Source organism: Acartia tonsa, chromosome 15 (genome assembly GCF_053477335.1).
Source record: "Acartia tonsa isolate MP-2025a chromosome 15, ASM5347733v1, whole genome shotgun sequence".
Taxonomy (NCBI): domain Eukaryota; kingdom Metazoa; phylum Arthropoda; class Copepoda; order Calanoida; family Acartiidae; genus Acartia; species Acartia tonsa.
In genome coordinates, this window is record NC_137274.1 from 13,057,241 (window position 1) to 13,082,403 (window position 25,163).

Consider the following 25,163-nt stretch of genomic DNA (forward strand, 5'->3'; position numbering starts at 1 on the left):
GTAGTATTTCATCCCTTAACATGAAATCACTATAATCATCAACAAAAAAAACACTTTACTACATCACAACATCAATACAATGCAATACAAACAATGTATCGCATTCCTTTACATGAGAACATTATCCTATAATAGAAAGTAATAAGCTTTGTTTGTCTGTAGCAAAGGATCTCGCTAACCGCTGAACCGATATGGTTCTTTTTTATAGTGAAGCCACATATAGTCTCTGAAATGGTTTTAGGCTATTTATTTTTTGAAAAAAAAAGTCTGGGTATGGTTTTAGGCTGTTTTTTTGCCCTTCGAATATAGAGCCCCTAGATGCCAGGGGCACAACCGCTAGTAGACAACAAAGCATCACTTTACTAAACCACAGATGTGTCTCATCTCCATGCATGCGAACCTTATAGCCAACTCAAAGACAACACGCTACATTATGCGTCACTACTTAAACTAAACAATATTGTGTACAGTGGCAAGGCTTTCATTCCAACATTATAAACTCCTTAGAAGATCTAAAGTCTGTGGAGGACTTTGTTGATGTCACCCTCTCCTGTGATGGAAAGACTTTCAAGGTAAACTTTCATAATTTTTCCCTTCACTCTCTTTCCTTTTTTTTCACTTCTATTTCGTTCTCTTTCACTTCTATTTCCTTTCTCTTCATTTCCCCTTCTCTTTCCTTTCCCTCCTCTTTTTCTTCACTTTCTCTTCACTATCTCTTCCCTTTTCTTTTTTCCCTTCTCTTTCCATATTCTATCCCTTCTCTCCTCTTCCCATTTTTATCTTTTTCCCTTCTCTTTCCATTCTGTGCTCCTTTTTCCCTTCTCTTTCCTTCGTTTTCCCTTCTCTTCTCTTCTCCTTCCGTTCTCTTTCCTTTATATTTCCCTTATCTTTCCAATCTCTTCCCATTCCCTAGTCTTTTCCTTCACTTTCTCTTCCCTTTCCCTTCCCTATTCTTTTTTTTCCCCTTTTCTCCTCTTCCCTTTTTTTTATCTATTCCCTTTTCCATCTCTTTCCCTTAGCCTAAAACCATCTCTTTCCTATATGATATCTACCTAACTATTATATAATTTTGTTTTCAGGGTCACAAAGTAATTTTGTCTGCTGGTAGTTCTTACTTCAGAAGGATTTTAAAGGTAAACTTGTCATTATAAAAGTAACAGGATGTCTGTCTGTCTAAGGGTATAAGTAGCTAAGGATCTCATTAACCACTGAACTAATTTGGTAGTAAGGTTTTTTTTTATTGAAGCTAAATATCTCGGAGATTGCTAGGTAGTCAGAATTGGTTTTGCTATAAAAAAACTGTCTTCAGTTATTATTTTGCAACTTCCTGACCCCCTCCCCACCCTGTCTAACTGGTATATCTATAATACAAAGTAGAACGATGTCTGTCTGTCCGTCTGTCTGTCCGTCTGAAGCTTAAGATCTCAGTAACCACTGAACCGATTGGGCTCTACTCTTCAGGGAATATACCTACTGGTCCTGTGATGGTTTTAAGCTGTTTTCTTGGAGGGTGGGACACCCCCAACCCCCAAAAAAAATTAAAAATACCCCCCCAAAAAAAAAATTTTTTTTTACTTTTTCTTTTTAAATCTAAAATACGAAAAATTAGGTTGATCAAACCTCTTGGGGCAAAGCCCCTAGAGGCTAGGGGCGAAGCCGCTAGTCTATAATACAAAGTAGCTTGATGTCTGTCCGTTTGTCTGTCCGTCTGTCCGTGCCTCCGTCCGTCTAAAGCTTAAGATCTCGGTAACCACTGAACCGATCGGATTCTACTCTTCAGGGAATATACCTACTGGTCCTGTGGTGGTTTTAGTCGATTTTCTTGGGGGGTGGGACACCCCAAACCCCCCAAAAAACAATAAATCCCCCCCCAATTTTTTTTTGCAGAAGATTTCCTTGGTCATTCTAATTTTTTTTTTTACGAATTACACCTCAACTTTTTTTTATCATCTCTTAGGGCAAAGCCCCTAGAGGCTAGGGGCGAAGCCGCTAGTAAATATAAAATTAAAAAGAGACTATCTTGAATAACAGCTAACAAATTCTTAAGGGTGTATTGTATATTCTGTTTTATCTTTTTTCCCCAAGGGAAGGGTTAAAAGTTAATTTATTCTTTTTTCTACCCCTTCTATATAGGTATTTTTGTAGTTTTTCGTCGATGAGGGACAAAAAAATTTCAGTACTCCTTAGGTATTTTTTTTTTCTTTTTTCCTCTAACATCATTTGTATTTGTCAGGGATAAATATTTCCTGATAATGTCTCACCTCAATAATCAGATAATTCATCCGACTGTCTCAAAGCCCTTGTAAGGTAGCTTCACAACTATCTACTCATTGTGTTCTTAAATAGATACAAAAGTGTAGGAAAAAGATGTGAAAAAAAACTGTTCCAATCCTGAGCTTTAAGATTCTGTCATTTTGTGTTATCTGAAAGTACAAGACTTTCAGTATTTGGGAAAAATTTTAGGGGGGGTATGCTCAGGAATGAAACAATTTATTTAGGCTTGCTTTGCTTCTCATGGGTGTGCCTCTGGTCATCTAGAATAAGAAGATTTATAATGTACATATAGTACACTGGGGGGGGCGGGAGAAATGACCAGTAGGTACTCCCATGATTGCAAGCTGAAATATAACAAATAATAATAAATATATTTTTAAATTTTTATTGTATAATATTTTACCACAATTGATAAACATATAATAATACAATGTTAAATATTTGTTTTTTTTTTTAGTATTTTGGTATTTTTTTGTTTTGTTTTTATGTTTTAAAGGTTATGTACGTGAATCATACAATCATAATTAGTCTTCTTCCCATGGTAAGGGTAGAATGAATGGGTAGGCTTCATTGTGCCTAAAATCATGAACTTTCTGATTGGTCTTCAGATAGTTGAAATAGAGAGCGTTAGCATGAAGGCTACTCTCATTTAGCTGATCAATGAAAGGGATCTCATCTTCAGCAAATAGTTTGGCGATACTCCTAGTTCCTCTAGTGGTTTCACGGAACTTATTTTTCCAGTCTGTTCTATACTGGATGCGGACAGTGCGAACAATGTTGTCTTTAGACACTAAACATTCAGTTACACGTCCAATACGCCAAATATGATCAGAACTTAGTTCTTCCTGATCTTTCTTAAAGATTACAATATCACCTTCTTCTGGTTGAACTGTTGTTCTGTTGAACCTGGAAGGTCTAGGAACATAATTCATTATATGTTCAGTTCGCCAGACTTTCCACCAGGATTCTGTCATTAACTGGATCTGTTTTAACAGTCTACCTGGTTGGGCTAGTGATGCTGGCCCAGTAGGGGCTCTACGGTTGTTGCGCCCCATTATAAGTCTGTTAGGACTTATCAGGTCAACATGTCCTAAATCATCTGTTTTAGATGAAAGGCATAGAGGTATGTTGTTGAGCTTATTTGCACAATAACTAAATGCTGTTTCATATGAAACAACATCCAATTTTAAACCACTATAGGTTTGGTGAAAAAAATTTTTAATCTCTTTAATGTTTCTTTCAACACATCCTTGAAAGTTAGGGGTAGCAGTAGGACTTACTGCATGGTCAAAAGTGACATCAAATTTACCATTAAGGGTACGAGTGATGTCAGCATAAGACAACTTAGTATCTTTGCCTGCTTTGACCAACTGGGATCCTGGGTCAGAAAAAACTATAGCAGGTACTCCATAGCGATGTGTCAATCACATGAAGGCTTGTAGAAAGGCTTCAGTACTATATTTAGTCATTACATGGGCAGCTATAGCACCAGATGATGGATCTCTAGCTACCATGCCCCATATTTTGACTGATGATCTGTGATTGTGTTCACAGATTGCTGTAAATGGGCCCATAAGATCCACCTGTGTAAAGTAAAATGGTGGTGCTATGGTCAGTCGATTTTCATGGACTGGTGCCATTTCAGCTTCAAGAAGGCGAGCTTTGTACCTGCGGCAATGCACACAAGCTGCTCTTACTTCCTTTGCCAAGTCTCTGCCTCCTAATATAAAGGCAATATTCCGAGACTCATTCAATGTGGCATTTGTGTTTCTGTGGTGAACAAGTTCATTGTGAGCATATAACATGATACTGTATGCCACAGGTGAATACCTATCAATGATTGGTCTGACAAAACTAAGTGGTCTTATGTCAGACATGATCTTTTCAACATCATTGATAGCTTGTCCTTCCAAAATTCTTCCAGAATACAGCAATATCCCTTTCTTAACTAAGGAATTATTTTTGTACTCCCTGGGATTGCTAAAGCGATATACTTCTTTTGTTGCTTTCTTAAAGAAGTAATCTTCCGCTTCTGCTAACTCATCATGTGTAAATGTGAGAGCAAGTGACATGGCTTTTTCAGCAGCTTTGGTCTTGCTACTACGAGTAACTCGCTGGTCAGCTTTAAGCCTGGATTTAAAATCATATTTGCAAAATCTGTTGCAGATTGCAATGACTCTAACAGCCTTGCACCATGGTAAGGCTGTAGGTAGGTAAAGATACTTACTGTATACCTTCCTTTCCTCAATTTGAGACTTACCTGGTATGGGATCAGTATAGTTCACTGATATCTCTTTGCTGACAGCAACTTCAGCTTCCTTATCCAAGTTTATCTGAGATATTCTTTTGAGTGGCATGTCCTCATACTTTAAGTACATCCATCTCTTACCATTCTGCCATTCTGAATGTTCATCGATGTCTTTCACAGATGCATTCATCCTGGAGCCTAAATCAGCAATGTTTTCTGCTGATGGTATGTGTCTCCATTGTTCTACTTCAGAAAAACGTCTGATTTCTATAACAGAGCTTCTGATGCCAAGTGACATTGGTCTAGTGTCCTGACTGATCCAGGACAGAACAACAGAGGAGTCTGTAACATAAGTGACTTTTCGCACTTTGCCTTTTAAATTTTTGATAACTGTGTCAGCCAGGGTAACACCAGCTACAGCAGCTTTTAGCTCAGCTCTAGGTATAGTGGAGCCACTGACAATTTTAGACTTGCCAGCAACTAACCTGACACATACCTGTCCATGCTTATTTTCAGTTCTGGCATGAACACAAACTATAGCAAGATGCTGACTAGCATCCATGCTAACAAAGAGGTCTATGGGTTCTAAGGCATCTTTGGGCATGACTGCTCTTGGAAACTTGATATCAGTGACTTGGACCATCATGTTAATGTTGTCAACCCAAACATCTAGATACTTCTCTGGTAACAAATCATCCCAACCTTTACCTTCATGGAGTATTGCATGAAAATCATATTTAAATTTATCTGAACAGGGTGTAATTAACCCAATCGGGTCAAAGTTGCCACCCATTTTACTAAGAAGGGTTCTCTTAGTAAAAGTCAATGCAAGTGCATCTTTAAGATTGCCTTGGACTGGCAATGGGCGCTTGCCTCTTTTGAATTTGCCAAAATAGAGTTCTTTGGCATCTAACATAAGGCAATCCTTGACAGGATTCCATCGATAGCCAAGAAAGGATACTGTTTCTCCATCCTTGGAAACACTTTCATCTGGAGGAACTCCAGTTCTAGTGTATGATTTAGCAGCCATTCCACCCTCTTTAAGAGTGAAGACCTGACCACCAATAATCTCATCAAGTTCTTCATTTGATGAAGCAGTATCATTTGTATCATCCACATATGTTTTGTTCTTTAATGTGGTTGCACCCTTAGCATGTTAAGGGTGATTCTTGATCACATGATCTGCAAGTTTCTGGATACCTTCATAGGTCTGGTTTCCAGATGAAGTGACACCATAAATGGCTGTCAAAATAACCCTCTCTTCAATAGGACCATCTGGATCAAGGTCCTTATACCAGAGGTATCGCTGCCACCTGTAATGTTCTGGGTTCAGCGCAATCTGGTTGTAGGCCATCTGAATATCACTACAGAAAGCATATGGGCCAGATCTAAAGTTTAAGTTGAGATCTAGAATCTTTTCCAACTTATTTGATCCCTTAGCAAGGACATCATTCAAAGATTTTCCAGTTGCTGTTCGGGATGATGCATCAAAAACCACCCTAATCTGTAACATTGCAACTGTATCCATGACTAGCAAGTTTTTCATGGCTGGCTATGACTTGAGCTTTAGCTTCTGGGTCTTTAGCTAGCTTTTTCATTTGCCCTTTCAGGATTTTCAGAGCAATATGCCTGTTCGGGGCTAAATCCTTTGTAGGATCTGAGGTGAATGGAAGGGAAGCAGTTATTTTCTTCCTTTCAATGTCATAATGGGTCTTTGACTGTATAAGAGCATCTTCTGACTCTGGCTTCAAGCTTGTCTCCATGCTTGCAATCCACACATCCTCTACAAGATATACACCTGTATGAGGCCTCTGTACCAAGCAGCTCAATTTCAAGGTAACGTTTGAGCTTTTTCTTGGCACTGAGATCTTGAAGGTCATAATCCTTGTTGAGTTTTACAGGTTCTTCATTGCTGTAAACCAACTCATTTGAGTCTATATTTACCCAAGACTCATCCTCATTAGCAGCAATCCAAGACTTTCCGGATTCAAGCAATGAGTTGTTAATATATCTGTAAGCCTTAAGTTCATTGGTAAAGAACGAGGCTGTACCTATAAAGGACACAGTTTCCTTGGCTTTTGCCCAAGAGTGATGGGGTCCTCCAAGAACACCTGCATGGCCATCAACTCCATCAAATGGACTATGATAGAGTGATAACCCACAGGGTAGTGTGCATACCAAGTATGGATAATAGGTATTATATTTGATACCTAATATGATATCAACCTCACAGCCCCCTATATTGCTGGGTACTGTAGGTAAGATTTCATTGCCCTTGTAGTGGTGGACAAGATCTTGATAGGCCTCTTGCAATTCCCAGACAGGAAATGGTGCAGTAAGGCGATCCATCTTGGTAGCAATGATTGTGGCCTTGACCTGGGATTCTGTCATAGGCAGGTAGAATTTATCACTACCATGTGGTAACATTATGGTATTACCCCCTGCTACATTCATAGAAGTAGGGCCAGGGCGAAACACTGTGCTGCCTACTTTGGAGGCAGCCTGTGTAGATATAGCTGCGGCACCACAGCCACTGTCAAAGAAGACAAATATGTGGGAGCCATCTAGTGCCTTTATTTTCTGGCACATAAATATGGCAGGTGTTCCTACATCTGGAAAAGTACCATCTTCAGATGGAACTAATGCATTAACTGTTTCGTTATCAGTTAGAGTAGGTCCATTAAGATAATTTATTTGAGAGGTGTTGGGTATTTGACCAACTGGAAGTGAATTTTTGAACTCATTCATCCTCTCAGCATTAGCATCACCATGAGTAGCGCACACAAGAATATGTTTTTGCATTCTATGGACAGAATACTGACATTTCCCAACTTTACAGGTAAAGTTGGTTCTGCAATCATTCTTGTGTTTGGTCCACCATTCTTCAATTGAAGTAAACTCTACTTGTGCATTCAGTCGCAAGCACCTGTAGCAGCTCTTAGTTGATACATTAAGCTTTTTCCTATCCTTAATAGGAGCTTGAATGTATTGCTCACAATTGTACATGTGAGTATGTCTCCCATGACATAAGTTGCATTTCATGGGAGTTGGTTTCTTGCCAGCCCCTGTGTATAATAGGGCTGGGGTTGGGGTACCCATATTTGATATTTGAGTACTATTTGATGGTGCAGATGTTTCTGTAGAAACATATGTAGCACCTTGGGCCTTAGGTGGGTTCCTGGCCCCCCTAATTCCATTATTATTAGATTGGATTTGGGGTTGGGCTGACTGCAGCACAGATCTACTTTCGCTGTGTGCAAGCCAATATGATAGCTGATGAATTTCTTCATCTAAATACCACATCAAAGCATTATAGCACAACTCACCATCTGAGAGTCCCATACTTACTTGGGATCTGAAAGTTCTGGTGATCTCTTCAAAATGCTTTTTTATCAATAGTCCTGATACAGCATTGGCAAGATCAATTTTACCATACAACAGACTCTCGGCTTTAAATTCTATAGCAAAATCTTGGAATGATCCAAGCTGGGATCGCACCTCAACCAACCAATTTAATTGTTGCTCCCAACCTGAGGTTGGACAGCGCCCTAGTTCAAGAATTTGCTTTTTCTTTCTGGCAAGAATAAGGTCTTTACTGCCATAAAAGCTTGCAAGTTTGTCCATTACAGCAACAGTTGTCTTCTCAGAAGAAACCATTTTTGCTGCAACTCCTTGTAGACATTTCTCTTTAAGGATTGACAAAATCTCACAGTTAGCAAGGGAGGGAAGTGAGTCTATATGTGCTTCGAACTTCTCTTTGAAAGTATAGAAGTTAAGAGCATCATCCTTTCCCCCAGAAAAATTGGGTAATGGTAAGGTAGCCATCTTGTCCTTTGAAGGCATATTACCATGCGAGAATCCATGTCTTTCTTTTTGGTTGTCAACATGGCCCTCACATTCATAAATTAAACTTTCAAGTTGAGTGGATGCTTCATTAAGATTATGAGCATCCTTTGCTAACTCACATGCCATAGCATCATCACACAGGTCGCGAGCTTTTTTCAAAGCTCTTAGGCTCTTATCAAGAAGTTCCTTAAACCTGTTGTGAACTTTGTTAAATTTGCCAAGTTGATTGCAATCTACTGCAATCAACTCAGCAAGAGAATCTCCAAGATCTGCTATTTCTACTAGAATAGGATCTCGTCTTTGATGAACTCTAGCCTTTTTAATTGCTAGAGTCAAATGATTGGTTTGGCTGTCTGTGGGTCTGAGAGCCAAAGGTGGATGACTTGGGACAGTTGGTGGCAAGGCAGGTACTGATCCTATGCCTTGATTATTTCCAATCTGACCATTGTCATTGCTATTACCAGCAGATTGTTGATCTTCTGCAGATTTTGGAATTTCAATTTGTTCGATTCCAACAGCTAACTCCTCAGAGATTTTTTCTGAGTTAGCAGGTTTGCTCAAATGAGCTTGAATAGCAAGGCTTTTATCCATAAGGCGTTTTACTAGCGCCTTTCCTTTATCTACATCATCAGGTGTAAATTCAGGATTTGGAAATCTTCTGAAAAAATTCAGGTTAGATCCAACCCTTTTTATAGCCAGGTCAATATCTTTAATCTGACTATTAAGAAAGTCAGGGGTCCGACTTTGAAGGTCTGCAACGAAAACTTCACAATATTCATCTAAAGTGAGTGCATCATCACATTCAAGCATTAGTTCTCTGGGATCCCTTGAAGCCATTGTAGAAATATCACTCAAGGATCCAACAGAAATATTATGGGTACTAGTGGAAGCTCTGGGTAGGCTTCCAGGAAGGTCGTCGTCTTGACCTCTTTCAGTTAAGTCTAATGCGTCCTCAAAAACAGAGTCAACAATAGATGGTACGTTACTGTAAGTAAGGTTGGGGGAAAATGGATCCCAATCTAGATCCTCCCTATCATCAGTATCAGATAGATGATCAAGATTATCAGCCTCAAACTGGAGCTGTGATCCAAATGATGTACTAGCACTTAATGGTTGTTCTGGTACTAGTTCCTGGCCATCAATATTAGCCAGATTAGTGTCATTGGTTCTGACACTGCCTAGTGATACACTTCTCTTTAGTTTTACTCTAGAGAAGTCCAATGGTGGGTGTAAAGTTCGCTTTCTGGACCTAGTTACTGGTCCAGATTCAGTTTCTTCATAATTATGAAGAAAATAATCAGTTAGCTGGCTTGGTTCGCCTGCAAAAACTTCAGATTCAGACAATGTCCGTCTGAGAGGTCGGGAGTTCTTATTTACAGGAACTCCTCGTCTTAACTTACATCTGCTAAACTCTAGTTGTTTGTTAACAGATCGCTTGCGAGCACGGGTGTCTGTGCATGCTTGTTGAGATGGTTCTGACTGTTTAGTAGTCCAGACCTCCCTCATTTGATTATAGCTGTGTACAGCAAATTTAGAATCTTGATCCGATTCCAAACTCCTGAGGTAATGCTTGTAAACAAACTATAATATTTACTATAACCTAATGCTGTTAAATGTCAACATTCAGTTACAGGTGTCTTTCAAGGGTTCCTGAAAGACTTTATAACTAACTATAGGTAGTATGTTCTCTACCATAGGTCAGTTTTTTTTCACTGTCAGGGATAAATATTTCCTGATAATGTCTCACCTCAATAATCAGATAATTCATCCGACTGTCTCAAAGCCCTTGTAAGGTAGCTTCACAACTATCTACTCATTGTGTTCTTAAATAGATACAAAAGTGTAGGAAAAAGATGTGAAAAAAAACTGTTCCAATCCTGAGCTTTAAGATTCTGTCATTTTGTGTTATCTGAAAGTACAAGACTTTCAGTATTTGGGAAAAATTTTAGGGGGGGTATGCTCAGGAATGAAACAATTTATTTGGGCTTGCTTTGCTTCTCATGGGTGTGCCTCTGGTCATCTAAAATAAGAAGATTTATAATGTACATATAGTACAGTATTTCCATTGTATTGGGGATCCCATCAGGGAGTAAGGGAGGGGACAATGGGCAATTAATTCAATTTAAGAGGGTTCGCTGAAAAGCAATGAAAACCAGATTTATCAAGAAAATTTGACCAAAATTGTAAAGGGGTCATGGTAATCTAATTTAGAACAAAATTAGTTCTAAGAAAAAAATTATTTACTCGAAAGTTAAATTACCAATACATCGCAATGTAGTAAATATTCTGTAATTAATCACTAGAAAAATCTTGTTTAGAACTACGTCAACCCTTCTCATATATTTTTAACTGACACCTAAATTCAAGCGGTTCTTAGATTGTTTAATACATAAATATCACAGTCGAGTTTCTATAAATGAAATGACATTTTCTTGAGAAAAAATTTTGTTAAAACCAGCCATCAATAACAAATTTTCTGTCTGCATATTCAAAACTAACTCAGCTAGTTAGCGGGGCATTGATGAGCTAGTACCCAAAGTCAGTCAGAATCTGCTGTATTCGTGCACAATCCCTTTAAGTCAGTACCCAAAGTCTGAGACTCTTAAAAATTGAATATTTGATCCATTGTCCCCTCCCTTACTCCCTGGGATCCCATGCAAAATATACAACCCTGGAAAATTAAGAAAGTCCAAAGCCTTTAAAACTTGTTTTTTTTCAGGAGAACCCCTGCGGACATCCAGTCCTGATACTCAATGACATACAGGTATAGCATCATCGCATCGTATTATAGACAGCTTTCCGCGGATAATAATTTTAAAATTGTAAGATTATTACTGTTTTTTTTAGCCCAATGATGATGATAATACACAAAATTATCCCTTCTGTATATTACAATTGGAGGTTGAAACATTTGGACACCAAACTTAATGAACCAATCAATCAAAATTCAGTTAAAGATCCAAAAGTTGTTGAGCCAACAAATAAAATAACGATATATCTGAATCATAATATGAAATAATCCCAGATAGTCTGTTTCAAAAAACTACGAATCATGGAAAGAAAACAAAGTAGCGGGTTTTGCCATTTTCATTCCTTTTTCTTTCCCTTTCCTTTCCATCATCTTTTCTTTCCCTTTTCTTTCCTTCTCTTACCCTTCTTATTCCCTTTCCATTTCCTTATATTTCGCTTCTCTTTCCCTTTATTTTCCTTCTCTTTCCCTTCCCTTTCCATTATCTTTTCTTTCTCTTATTATCTTCTCATTCCCTTTTCTTTCCCTTTTCTTTCCCTTCCCTTTCCCTTCTTTTTCCCTTTCCATTGCCTTTTCTTTTCCTTCTCTTCCACTTCTTTTTCCCTTTTCATTCCATTTTCTTTTCCTTCTTTTTCCATTCGTTACACTAAAGAATAAAATAGTACACTGCACCCTAGGTAGGATACTAGGAACTGTACAATCAAGTAACCATTTGAGTACCCATTTGTTTTGTTAGGTTGACATCCTGGAGGCCATAATGACGTACATCTACCATGGCAACGTGTCTGTACCTCACAATAAATTACAGGTAGGCTCCAGGGATAAGACAATGGCCGATAAATTGGTGTACATCCCCAAAAATGATACTCAAAATTACCCCTTCTGTAGATTACAATTAGTGGTTGAAGGACGTTTGGACACTCAAATTCAATTCAAAATTTGATGTAAGTCTCCAAAATAGTTAATCCATCTATATCATAAAACGTTGGGTAATAGTGTAAAGTGTAATAAGCAGCCCCTGTATTTTCTACTTTTAAGCGAAAGTACATTCGTCCTTATGTCTGATCGGAATAAATCTTATGAGCATGTCAAAATTGTCCTATTATTTTCAAACTTTGTATGATGATTCCTGTAATAGTTAGATACAATATAGAAATCGTAGTTTCATTTTGGAGGATGGACGGACATCCTGTTACTTTTAAATCGCGAATTTTAATGAATATTTTTTTTATGTTTGTCAGGAGTTTTTAAGGTCGGCTGAGGCTTTCAAAATTAAAGGAATTGTGGATGCTTTGAATCCCCACCAATCTCAAGTCAAGGTATTTTTTATAAACTAAAGGCCTCTAGGGGCACTTGAGGGGAGTGAAGTCAACCCCTCTCCACCACTTTAAATTTTAATTTTAAAAAGAAAATTTTTTAAAAATGGGGGATAATTTTTTTCTATGGGGGGAGGATATTGTTTTCGACGCCTAGCTCTGACCCTTCGTATGGGTGTTACTGTTGGGGTACTCTCCTCTTAAAATAAATTAATTAACAGATCTATAGTATAGATGTATGTATATATACAGACTATCGGCTTCGCCCCTAGCCTCTAGGGGCTTTACATCTTCTATTACCTCCCAGCCAAAAAAATTGCGAATAAATCGCGAATTCGCAAAATTCGTAAAAAAATTGGGGGGGGGGGGGTGTGGGTTTGGGTTTTCTCACCCTTCAAGAAAATAGCCTAAAACCACCACATGTCCAGTAGGTATATTTCCTGAAGAGTAGAATTCGATCGGTTCAGTGGTTACCGGGATCTCAAGGGACAGACGGACGGACGGATAGACAGACATCGTTCTACTTTGTATTATAGATAACTATCTCAACTTTTTCAATGACCTTTTTCTTTTGCCAGCAAATTGTTTTCTGCTACTTGGCTGTGTTAATATTTCCATTACCATTGGTTGATTTTCGAAAACCAAATTGAGAGTCGGCACAAGGTCATTGCGATAGGAAAATACAGGTATTTAATCTTTTCTACCCCTAGAGTTTTACTCTAATGATTAAATAAACTATCTTTTACGAGACCTATGTGAAGCTTTCCTGAAAATGTACCTAATCCTCCATCCGTTCAGTAAGGGGGGGGGGGTAAGTTCTGACACATTTGCGTAAACCTGGTGTATAGGCTTTATCTTTGGACTGAGAGGATATGTTATTAGGGATAAAACATTCTTATATGATGAATTTCCCCCAGATTTAAGATTTTTTAGACAGGCCTCCAGGTTCCGGAGCTCCAGGTTAGATGTCAGCTTATGAGACAAAATATGTATGTTTTTTCTTCAAATGTGTGAATAACAATCAAAAAGAAGCATATTTTGTTTCATAATTGTTGGAGGCCTATCCAAAAAATCTTAAATCTGGGGGAAATTCATCATATAAGAATGTTTTTATCCCTAATAACCTATCCTCTCAGTCCAAAGATAAAGCCTATACACCAGGTTTACGCAAATGTGTCAGAACTTCCCCCCCCCCCCCTTAGCGAGATCTGAACGGACAAACAAACGAAACACAAAAACTTAACCCCCATTAATTTTAGACGGAGCTGAAACATGAGCCAAATGAAAACCTGTTTCCAACTGCCGGAAATTTGGGGCGGGAGGAGAAATCTTCGAGTCTAACAAGGAACAACTCTATCTCAAATAACAACCTTATTAATGGTAAGATGGGTTTATTTAAACAAGGATGACAACATTCATAAGTAGGATGATTGCAAAAATGTGAAAAAAGACTGATTGTCATGTAATGTAGAAAGAGAATAGTTATTTCTTTCATCGTATTATAAACGGCTTTCCGCCGATATAGAATGTACGGCACCTCGGGGCTAAAAAACTTGTTTTAATCTTATGATTGTACATTTTTATATTCGTTGATTGATTGATTGATTAGCCATAGTCTCTTAGGGTTTGGACCTAAGTAGTCATGGAGTAGGCTGAGACACTTTTGTATAGCAACTAGGGCTTTCAAGCTCCACGTTCAAGCACATTATGACTTGACCCGCTATCTCATGAGAGCTACTCATTATTACCTCACCCTCGCCGAGTATGGCAGGTGTCCCAAATTAAGTCACCGTAGTGAATGACGCTCTCCGCAGAGGAGCTTGGGATAAGGGTAGTACTGATATTATGTACGTGACTATTAAGTATCCAAACTTACTCAATAATCCCCTTCTTACACAACCAGGGGAAGTTGCGTGAATGTATTCAACTGAGAAATTCGAGTTGCCACATTGGGACTAGAACTCAAACTCTCATCACCGTAACTCAGTGCGCTACCACTGAGCTACGACGCCCCTAGAAAGCTGGATATAATACGATGCTAGACATAGTTTTTTCGTATGGATGAGAACCGGTTCCTTTCCACCGGATTCGAATGAATACGAGAAAACTGTTTCCAGTATGGCTTCGAAACCGATAAATATCCGCTGGATTAAAACCGGTTCTCGGCCATGCTGAATTAATCATGTACCCTAAAACAGACAAGGAGGGGTTGTAAAACTGAATAAGTTAAAGGAGGATGTGCATAAGAATGGTTTGGGAAGGGAGGGAGGGGTTACTCTAGAACCCTTTGCCCAAAATTGTGCTAACTTCGGATTTAAGCTACTACAGGGCCAAAGTTACTTCTAAAATTATCGGTGACCGCCGCTGCCGCTGTTTTCCGCCGCCGCCAAATTTTTTTTTTTTTACATTTCTCGCCAAACCATTCTTATGCACATCCTCCTAAGGGTGATGTGAAAAAAAAATTCTGTTAAGGTGATCTGAGCTTATTGGCTATAGCCGCAGCCACAACTACAACAGGAGGAGATATTATCACTGCTGCCCCTCTCATGGAGGACTCAAACCCCTCACAACCCAACACAGGCATTAATCATTAAAAACAGGGATATTAAGGGATAAGACAATGAGGATAGATTCATATTTCTCCTCAATAATGTAAAGATAAACAAAATTTAGCCATCTGTAGATTAATGTTATTAGTCGGTTGATTACAAAATATAAGTAAATATTACTAAATATAAAAATATGTAAGAATGGTTTCATTTTTTTCTTCTCCAATATATTTCTATTCTCTATGTTAAAAAATGCTTTCTAAATCTCCTGGTCCTGTATTCCCATCCATGAGTTGTTTTTGCTACTACATTATATCCGATTATCTGGCATTAGAAATCAGGGGTATAATAGTCCCTTTCGTGCCAACGACTTTTAAGGGGCGTTTCGTTGTATTTTCAATTGTAGCTTTTCAGTAGTGCTCTAACTCTGCGGGCCAATTGCCTAACCCTGCGCGATTATCACATAACCTAACTTATTCAACCTAAAATAACCTATCAAAAGCTGTTTAGAAAATACGACGAAACCCCCCTTTAGAGGCGTTGTCAAGAGAGGAACAATACCCGAAATCAGCCGGATATCCGGCCCAACCCTAAACCTTGTTAATGATTGCATACCCAAATTGCAGCCTCAAAAAGACGAAAGACAGTTCCTCGCAAGCTGGGATCATATATGTCGTCATCATCACCCGCAAGATCAGCTTTCAGGTGAGGCTATTTTGGGTACTCTGCAAGGTTATTTTGGGTACTCTGCAAGGCTATTTTGGGTACTCTGCAAGGTTATTTTGGGTACTCTAAAAGGTTATTTTGGTAGGATTTTATCTTCACTATGTTCCTAATGGTCTAAATAAGTGATTGCTTGTTTTGTAGTTCAGAGGTGGATTCTTAAAAAAAAATTATAGTCGCTAAATCGGTGAGGGTCGCCAAATCACATTGTTTTTGTAAAAACCTACAAAAAATAACTAAAATCTCATGGTTATGTCTAACCCTTTTATGATTTTAATTATAGAATTTTGTAATCTGACTTATTATTTGATCATATTCTATGCAGTTTGAACTTAACAAAACAGTTGATACTATTTTTAAAAAAATAAGGAAAACAATAAAGCGAAGCTCTAAAATCTAAATCTAAAATTGTTTGCTTGTCCTTCCTTCAAATTGTAGAGATTCGCTTTTATGGAAATAATATTTTGTGATTTGGCGATCATAGCCGAATTTAATTTTTTAAATAATCCACTTCTGATTTTTGGACAACAAATTACTATATCATAAGCTAAGCATCTCTATAATCAAATCCTAATCAAATCAAAACTTATACATTTTTTCAGTTCTGACACTCTACAAGAGTTAATGTTCGTTTGTCCAACCGTTTCATAGCTTCGCTTTTATGTATGTTGTCATCCTTGTTTATTTTTAGTTCTGGCGAGGAAGATATATTGATTGAGACAAGCTCAGAGAAGGAGAATTCAGTCCGCACCCACAACTCACAACAAATAGGTAGAGAGCAGGGATCTTAAGGGATCCCAAATAATGATACTCAAAACTACGGTACTACCTCTTATGTAGATTACAATTTAATGAGTGGTTGAAACGTTTGAACACTGACCTTAATGAACCAAACAAAAAATTTGATAAAAGTTCCAAAAGTCATAAAGCTAACAAAAGGACTCAAAAAAAGTTGTTGGTATGATGTGTTACGAAATGCCTTTTTCTTCCCTTCCTAGGACCTAAGGGAATCAAACTTGTAAAGGAGAACCATATAGGTTTTTTTCTGTTAACAAGATCCTTTGATACATACATACAGAGATCATGTTACTTTATTATAAGGGATGAGCCTAATGAGTGACTTTAATAATAAATTAGGGATGGCAATCCGTCAAATGTTTGGACCGGATTCAGATTCTTACAAGAATCCGTCCAAAAACTGGCGGATTCCGGAATCTAGCATATTTTAAAAGGCTTTTTAAAAATTTAAAGTGCTGCATAGTACTTCCGAGAATCGTGCCATATTTTAAAAGATATATTATCATACATAATGATGATAATTTTTGCCTTCAAAAAGGGGTAGTTGAAAGAAAAAACTCAAGACATTTAATTTTAGCCTACCAATTAAGAATCCGAATTCGCTATTAAAAACGGATTTTGGATTCGGATTTCAAAATTGGGCGGATTTCGGATCTCGGATTCGGATACGGATTGCCAACCCTATAATGAATAATACCAATCTTTTCTACTAAATTGATTCTGTCCCTACTACATAAATATTTTTAAACAGATTTTAAAGAAAACAATATTTCTTTAAATATTTTAAGTATTGAAACAATTGTTTTGACATTTATGACCTTTTAATGTTATACATTAGATTTTAGAGCAGTCCGTACATTTTACCCGCGAAATATCTATGATAAAAAGTAGAATAATATCTGTCCGTACGTCCGTCTGTCCCTTAAGATCTCGGTAACAACTGAACTGATTGGATTCTACTCTTCAGGGAATATATACCTACTGATTCTGTGTTGGTTTTAGGCTATTTTCTTGGGGATTGGGATACATCCCCCCCCCCAAAAAAAACCCTTATTTTTTTAGGTGGGTACCTAATTTTTTTTTAATTACCTCTTGAATTACCTAGAGGCTAAGGTGAAGCCGCTAGTATGTATATATTCCGCTTCTAATCAAGCGGTTATTTTTATTTCAAATGTTTTGAAACCTCTTTTCTAGAAATGGGCCTGTTGAGTGACAAGCATCACAAAAACAAGGATGATGATGTTCAAGTGAGAAGAGAGGAGAGTTTGGACACAGATATTATTAATATGGACCAACACCACCAGTTACACACAGGAACACAATAGTTAGATTAATCATTGTATTTTAGCTTTAACAGTTACGCCCCTAGAGGCCTCCAGGGGCACTTTGGGCTGGAGAAGTGTTCCACCTACTTCCAATTTTAGTTTTTAACAGAAAGGGAAAGGTAGGTTGCGGGTAAAATCCGTAAAAGTGTGTGTTTTAGGGCTTAGAAATAGTTGTAGAACGATAATATTCACTAAATATTGAAAAGAACCATAGGCAACAAATTTTTTCTTTAAAGTTAATATAAATTTTTATCGTTCTACTACTGTTTTTAACTTAAAACACACAACCTTTACGGATTTTACCCGCAACCTACCTTTCCCTTTCTGGAATAGGTACTTTTTTATCTAGGAATTTATCTTGGTAGGGTGGTGGTACCCTCCCTGAAAATAGCTATAAACCTTTCAAGGAACTATAAGAAGCTACCCTATAAAGGAGAACTATAATCATTTAAGCGGTTAGTGAGATACTTTGGTACAGACAGAAAGAGATCCTTTAAATTTATTATAAGGAACTTGAGATAGGGGGGGGGGGGGGTGACTGTTGGAGAAAGTGACTTACCTTTTCAATTTTAGTTTTAAAAGATTGTTTTTGGGATGTTGCTCTCTCTTGGGAGACTGTTGTTACCCTCCGCTTAAATTATTAAAAACTTCCCAGGATCTATAAGAAGCAAAAGAGAAACATACATATTAGTTTAACGTATAGCAAGATCCATTGGTACAATATGGTTCTCCTTTACAGTGAAGTTTCTCGTAGGTTCAAGAAAGGTTTAGAACTATTTTGATGAAGGTTACCTCCTTAGAGAAATTGCTCCTGGAAAAAATATTTTTCAATCCATAGGTATTTTTTTAAATTTTAAATTGGAATATCAACTCCCCTTGCCTCCAGCGGCATGCTCTATTCACTACTAATAAAGTAAAAATATAGAGGTTTTAAAGGAAAAATATATTTAAGGTGTTTAATGAATTCATTAGGTTTACCAAATTTTTAATAAAAACATTATGAATGGTTTAAATTTGATATTACAATTCTAAAATGTTTGATTTATTAATGTGTAATAGTAAATGAGGAAGAAACGGCTATAAATTTAACAAAATCCTCAGTGGAATGTTTAAAAAGCTCAATCCAACCTCCTCACACTAATAATACAAGGTAATACCTATATAATTTAAATCTATTGTTTTTGGGGAAGGAGGGTGGACGATTTTGCCGCCCCCCCCCCCCCCCGTCCCTAAAGTGTAAGATTTCTAGGACTTAAGTTTTTTAGGGTCCTGAACAAACTTTTATTTCAGAAGTTAACCCTGCCCCCCTTTTGCCCCCCAGGGGGCTTAAATCCCCCCCCCCCATAAAAAAGGCCCTAATTTTAGTTATCTTTAGAATCCTTTCCCCAAAAAGGATGATTTCTTGGATAAGAAAGAAGGTCATTTTTGCGTATCTTCCATAGAATTGTGTGTAAGCCTATAGCCAAATGCGCTTATGAAGTCAAACTGTTCTTAATACGCGCATTTGACTAAAAAATTACACACAATTTTACGGAAAATAAGCGAAAAAAATTACCCACTTTTTAAACTATTTCAATGAGCTCATTATCCAAAATGTTGTATTTTTTTAGGTCACTGCTGTCTGCGGCAGCTATGTTTCAGCAGCTTAAACAGCAGCAACAGCAACTATTACCCACAGCTCAAATGTCTACAAATAAGGTATGCTCAATGCTCATGTTGTTTGGTGCATGAATTTCAGAGAGGGAGAGTACATTAAATTACACTGGTACCCAAAGTTTTATATCTACATATCTTATTTGTTGGCTCAAATACTTTGGGTACATTTACAAATTGTAATTAGTTATTTCAAAATAAGTACCTAGTGCCCGAACTATCCAACCAATAGTTCGACTTAATCTAAAGAAGGGGTAGATACTTTATTTGTTTACCATCATTGTGGATGTATTTTACTGGGTACATCTAACCTCTAAGTAACCTAAGATAGCTTCAGTCGAAAGCAATTATTAAGTCTGCTGGTTATTAAATATGCGTTTTATTATACTATGCGTTTTGTCAATATTAAGAAAGTTAGACTTAATAATCGCTTTTGACTGAAGCTAACTCACGGATTTTACGCACTACAAGCACAAACTACTTCTCCCTTAATCATGGTTTTATATTAGGACATCTGTGGCTCCAGAACAAGCATATCTGACACAAATACAGGCGACAACAATAATTGATGAGTAGAAGCGCAGCTTGCTACTCTATAATTAGGGTTTGTCTGATGTCCATGTTAATAACCTAAATTATCCCTTGCTAACTATTTATGTCGCGCACATGACATAGCAGCACTTTGTACATATTTAATGTGTAGTTATGACCCGGTATGACTCGAACCTTTTACCTAACCCGACATACAACCAGTAGATGTGCTACGTGCTGGTTTTATGCCTTTTTTTTAAAGGCATCTAGTTTTCACCTATTACGCTAAAGAAATTCAATGTTTGCTCGTCATTTTTATGGCATTTTGGGAACTTAATTTTTATAGGTACCCAAAAAGTTTGTCGGTGTGTGTGTGTCATTACACGAAAGGACAGTCATCTTTTTTCATTTCAAAAAGGCATCAGTTTTCATGAAAACTTATCTTGTTCTAAATTATATTGAATGTCGGTGCAGGTTGTGCTGCAACGGCCGCGGCTCTGTTGGGTGGAGAGCAAAGCTGCGGTGGGGGAGCGGTTGCACTTTTGGGTGCGGAGCAGAGCTCCGGTGGAGGACCAGGAGCACTGCTGGGCGCGGAGCAGATGGCCGCACTGCTGGACAGTCCGCTCTGGAAGAGCAGACAGCCGCGGATGTGTCTCCACTGTAACAGGAATGGATATATAGAATATGTTATTATTGTGAGAGGTTCTTGCATACCCTGATTATATGTTTCTCTCAGCTGGCTAATATAGCGATACCTCCCCCCTTTACCATATTTGCAAATTTTGCATGAGTAATCCTTGGTAGGTCTATTTTCCCTAAATCGAAGAAAAAGTTGGAAAAAGTAGCGGCTGGCGGCTCAGCCGTTAAGCCGGTTTTTGGCTATTTTCAAGGCAAATTCATTATTAATTACGGAGGAATCAACTTTTTGAATAATAATTTTACATTATTCGGTCTAAAAATGATAATCTTGTCATTTTATAGCCTTTACCAGCCTTTTTAAGTCGATTCTAGCTGTAAAACAGCTTGTACTAGAAATTTTTTAAAGTTTATTGGTGTTATTTTCGATAATTTTGCCCTTAAAAAAGCACCAAAGCGGTTAAATGGCTGAGCCGGCACATTAGCCATTAATTTTCCAACTTTTTGTTCGATTTAGGGAAAATAGACATACCAAGGATTACTCATGCAAAATTTCAGATCAAAATTCGAATTCTAAGTGCCATTTATACATTGATTACAAGATGGTTGCATTAAAAACCCCCTCCTTTTATGCAGTTTGAACTTTCATAACCTGGGTTAGCCGTTGCAAAAGCTGAAAATACCATGAAGGAACATATTGACCAATATCAGAGGTCTATAGTAGCAACCTAAATTGCGACAAAAATTCCCCTGGCACAATATCCAAATTAGGGTTGGGCCGGATACTTTTTTGGCCGGATACCGAATACCGGATATCCGGCTGATTTCTAATGCCGGATATCCGGTGCCGGTCGGATATCTGGTAAAATTACCGGATATCCGGCGTCAAAAATCAGCCGGATATCATGTAACCGGATAGTTTTAATATCCGGTATTCGGCCGGATATTGAAAATGGCCGGATATCCGGCCGGTTAACCGGCCAAATCGGTTATCCGACCCAACCCTAATCAAAATATTATATATCCATTGTAACAGGATGTTCAGCAACAAGTTTAATCTGAAACAGGTGCGTGCACTTAAATTCAGAGATAATATATATTTCAGTTTGGCTTTGAAACAGATTAATATCCGCTGGATTATAACTGGTTTCGAGCCATACTGAATAATCATGTATAGTATTGTATTAGACATTTTTCTACGGCTCCTCTTAGAATTTTTCAAATCAATATCCGCGGAAAACTGTCTATAATACGGTGCGATAAGTAACTAATTCTTAATATTTTGATTTATGATAAAGAGCGCTTATTTTCTGCAAGGGTATGTGGTCTAAGATTTTTAAACAGGAGTAGAACGATAAACTTTAGAATTAAAGTTGCTTTTATGGGGTAAAACGTGGATTTGCATGAAGAAAAAAAACGGTGGCTGCCCCACCGATTTTTTTCTAACTCAAAATTAGACAATTTTGAACCATTTGAGACAAACTTTTTTCTTGTAAAGTACCCCTATATTTCATTTGATGATTTTTGTTAATTTGGAACAAGTTTTAATACAATAATAAAAGGTTAACTTTATTAGAAAATAATAAGGTTGTCTTAAATGAATTAAGAATGTCAAATTAGCGAGAAATAACAAGAAAAAAATCGGCGGTTTCGCCGTTTTTGTTCTACTCCTGTTTTAATGTCTTAAAACACCTTCACGGAAAATAAGCATACAAATTGGCAACTTTAGTGTTAGTTTATTATAACATCCTATAAAAATTAAAAAAAAATAATGTTTGTACTATGGTTGGCAATCCGGATCCGGAATCCGCCCAATTTTTGGCCAATTATGGAATCCGGATCCGGAATCCGTTTTTTAATAGCGGATTCCGGATTCTTATTTGGTAGGCTAAAATTAGCGTCTTGGGTTTTTTCTTTCAACTCCTCCTCTTTGAAGGCAAAGATTTTCATCATAAATATAATATCTTTTAAAATCTGATTCGATTCTCGGAAGTGAATTATAGAGAACACCAAGAACATTGATTTTTAGGACATACATAATTTTAGAAAAATTAAAATCCTTTTAAAATATTGCTAGAATCTGGAATCCGCAAGGAATCCGCCACTTTTTTGACGGATTCTTTAAGAATCCGGAATCCGAATCCGGCCCAAAAATTCGACGGATTGCCATCACTAGTTTGTACCTAAACATATCTAAGATAAAAAATCTTCCAATTAAAAAGAACAAAATCTCTTAAATTTTTCCTCACTTTCAGTTCGAAGATTTTTTTCATAAAAAAAGGAAACGCAAGGGTGTTGCGTACCTTTTAAAATTCAAATAGCGCGGCTTGTGTTAATGTAGAAAAAATATAGGCTTATCGTTAGAACCGCCATAAGCTATAGTATTAGAAAATATAAAGATAATTTTTGTGTTTTTTCTAGTTAAGGAATAACGTTGAAAAAAGTTAGAAAGGTTAAAAAAATGTTTCTTACAAGTTTTAAGTCATTTGGGACATTTTACCACGTAGCCCCTAAACTATACCTAGCACAGGAATGTTTCTAATATTTCTATAAAACAGAGCTCTAGTGGTTCAATCGTTATGCATAACATTTTTTTACTATTAACACAAGCCGCGCAGTTTGAATTTAAATAGCATTTTTTACACATGAGCTATTACCAAAAATATCTAAACGGTCGCTTGGCGTTGCTGGTTTTGTAGAACTAGTTTTTTCTTGTAAGGGTGGTGGTACCCTCCTCCAAAATAGTCATAACCCTTCCCAGGACCTATGAGAATTGTAAAGAAGAACCATATCGGTTCAGCGGTACAAACAGACACACACAGATCCTGTTACTTTTATTCAAGGATTTAAAACTAACTTGTACTTTCACGAAATACATTTGAACTTAATTTACCTAGTGAACCGCATATTTTTTCCTAGTTAATGGTTTAAACTACATTTATATTGCATATATTTGAAAGAATTTAAATTTTCTACCACGTAGTTTTTAAAATATTAAGACTTGAAAATCGTCTTTCAAATCTTGAATATTTTAAAAACTACGTGGTAGAAAATTAAAATTATTTCAAATATATTTTAATCCATTAAGGGCTAGGAAAAAATATGCGGTTCACTAAATTAAGTTCAAATGCATTTCGTGTAACTACCTCTTTGTTTCAGCATATTCTGAACATGCACACAGTGGGAAGGGAGATGCAATGTGAAATTTGTAATAAAAAGGTAACTTTTCATTTTTGATGCTACTCTATAACTCATTCTGTCCGTCCGTAACGCTAATAGGAGTATAGAGATTTTCTAGGTTGTTATTAAAGATAGATGGCATACAATTGTTTTGTCCTTCTGTCTTGTTAATAAATGCCATTCATTTTTTTAAAAACGATAAAGGGCCAAATTTAAAGTAGAACGATGTCTGTCTTTCTGTCTGTCAGTCTGACGCTTTAGATCTCGTTAACCGCTAAACCGATTGGGCTCTACTCGTCAGGAAATATACCCACTAATCCTGTAGCGGTTTTAAGCTATTTTCTAGTCGGAAGGGGGGGGGGGGGGAGACACACCCTCAAAAATGTAAAAATCCCATAACATTTTTTTTATATTTCTTTTTAGAAACAACATCAAATCAACGTCGTTGTTGGAAACCCCAACTCCACCACGCTCCTAAGGGAAATCGTCCTTAGAAATAAAAGACCCTCTCCAAATTTTTTAGTTTCCTTTCCTTTTTCAAACTAAAATTAAAAGTTGTGGTCGCCTCAAGAAGCCTATTAACCGCTAGTAAATATTATTAACATTGTTTTATTCAGGTGAAAAATAAATGGTACCTACGCCGTCATCATGTAACACACCATGGGGCTCCCCTCAAGAAATAGACCAGTACCCAAAGTTTTGACATACCCACATCTTTGGGTACTTTTATTGTATTGGAGCTCCGACACATTTTCACAACCAAGGCAAAAAATCCAGCTCAAATATTTTTTTTAATTGCTTGTTCATTCATCCATTTGAAAAACGCCTTTATCAATGTATATTTTATATAATCAAAATCAATGCAAAAAAGAACCCAAAATGCAACTGAATAATTCTCAATTTTTAACTGTGTATAAAATTAAGTAAAACAAACATAAAAAAAGACATTTTTCTATGAATCAAAATAAAGTATTTTTTAAGTAACTTTTTTTGTACTAAACCTTTTTATATTCCAGTGATATTTTTATTATGATCATGTATGTATAATGTATATTGTATGTCTTTATACTTTTTTTATCAGGGCTCGGCAGCCGCGCTTCAAACGCCTTAAATTTAACCCGTTTGGGATGCTATGAAAGGAGGGGTTGCCACATTTGTCCAGGTTTAGCGTTCCAGTTTATTTTTTATAAATTGTGAAAGGTTGATTTCCCAAAGGCTTTCAGGCGGCTGACGCGCGGCTGCCGAGCCCTATTTTTTTTATAGACAGCTAGTACAAGAGTACAGGCAAACATTTTCAGAAATCTGGCAGTCGAAAATAAACCGCTATTCTAAAAA

General features: G+C 37.1%; 2 protein-coding genes across 2 annotated transcripts in view; one reads left to right on the forward strand and one right to left on the reverse strand.

Annotated features, from left to right (window-relative positions):
* Positions 1-12,637, reverse strand: part of LOC145306867 (transcriptional regulator protein Pur-beta-like) — a 54,847-nt gene extending 42,210 nt beyond the window's left edge. The window contains exon 1 of the mRNA XM_080149209.1: positions 12,626-12,637. The gene's annotated coding sequence lies outside the window, so the exon portion shown is untranslated. The remainder of the gene's footprint in view (positions 1-12,625) is intronic.
* Positions 465-25,163, forward strand: LOC145306866 (uncharacterized). Its single transcript, XM_080149203.1, has 18 exons — positions 465-572; positions 1,080-1,133; positions 11,088-11,132; positions 11,854-11,925; positions 12,359-12,436; positions 13,693-13,813; positions 14,906-15,013; positions 15,609-15,687; positions 16,397-16,476; positions 17,698-17,815; positions 18,886-18,978; positions 19,439-19,526; positions 19,991-20,033; positions 20,487-20,671; positions 21,677-21,715; positions 23,808-23,867; positions 24,446-24,883; positions 25,092-25,163. The coding sequence occupies exons 4-17, from the start codon at positions 11,875-11,877 to the stop codon at positions 24,509-24,511; spliced, it is 1,209 nt and encodes a 402-aa protein (XP_080005329.1). The 5' UTR covers positions 465-572; positions 1,080-1,133; positions 11,088-11,132; positions 11,854-11,874; the 3' UTR covers positions 24,512-24,883; positions 25,092-25,163.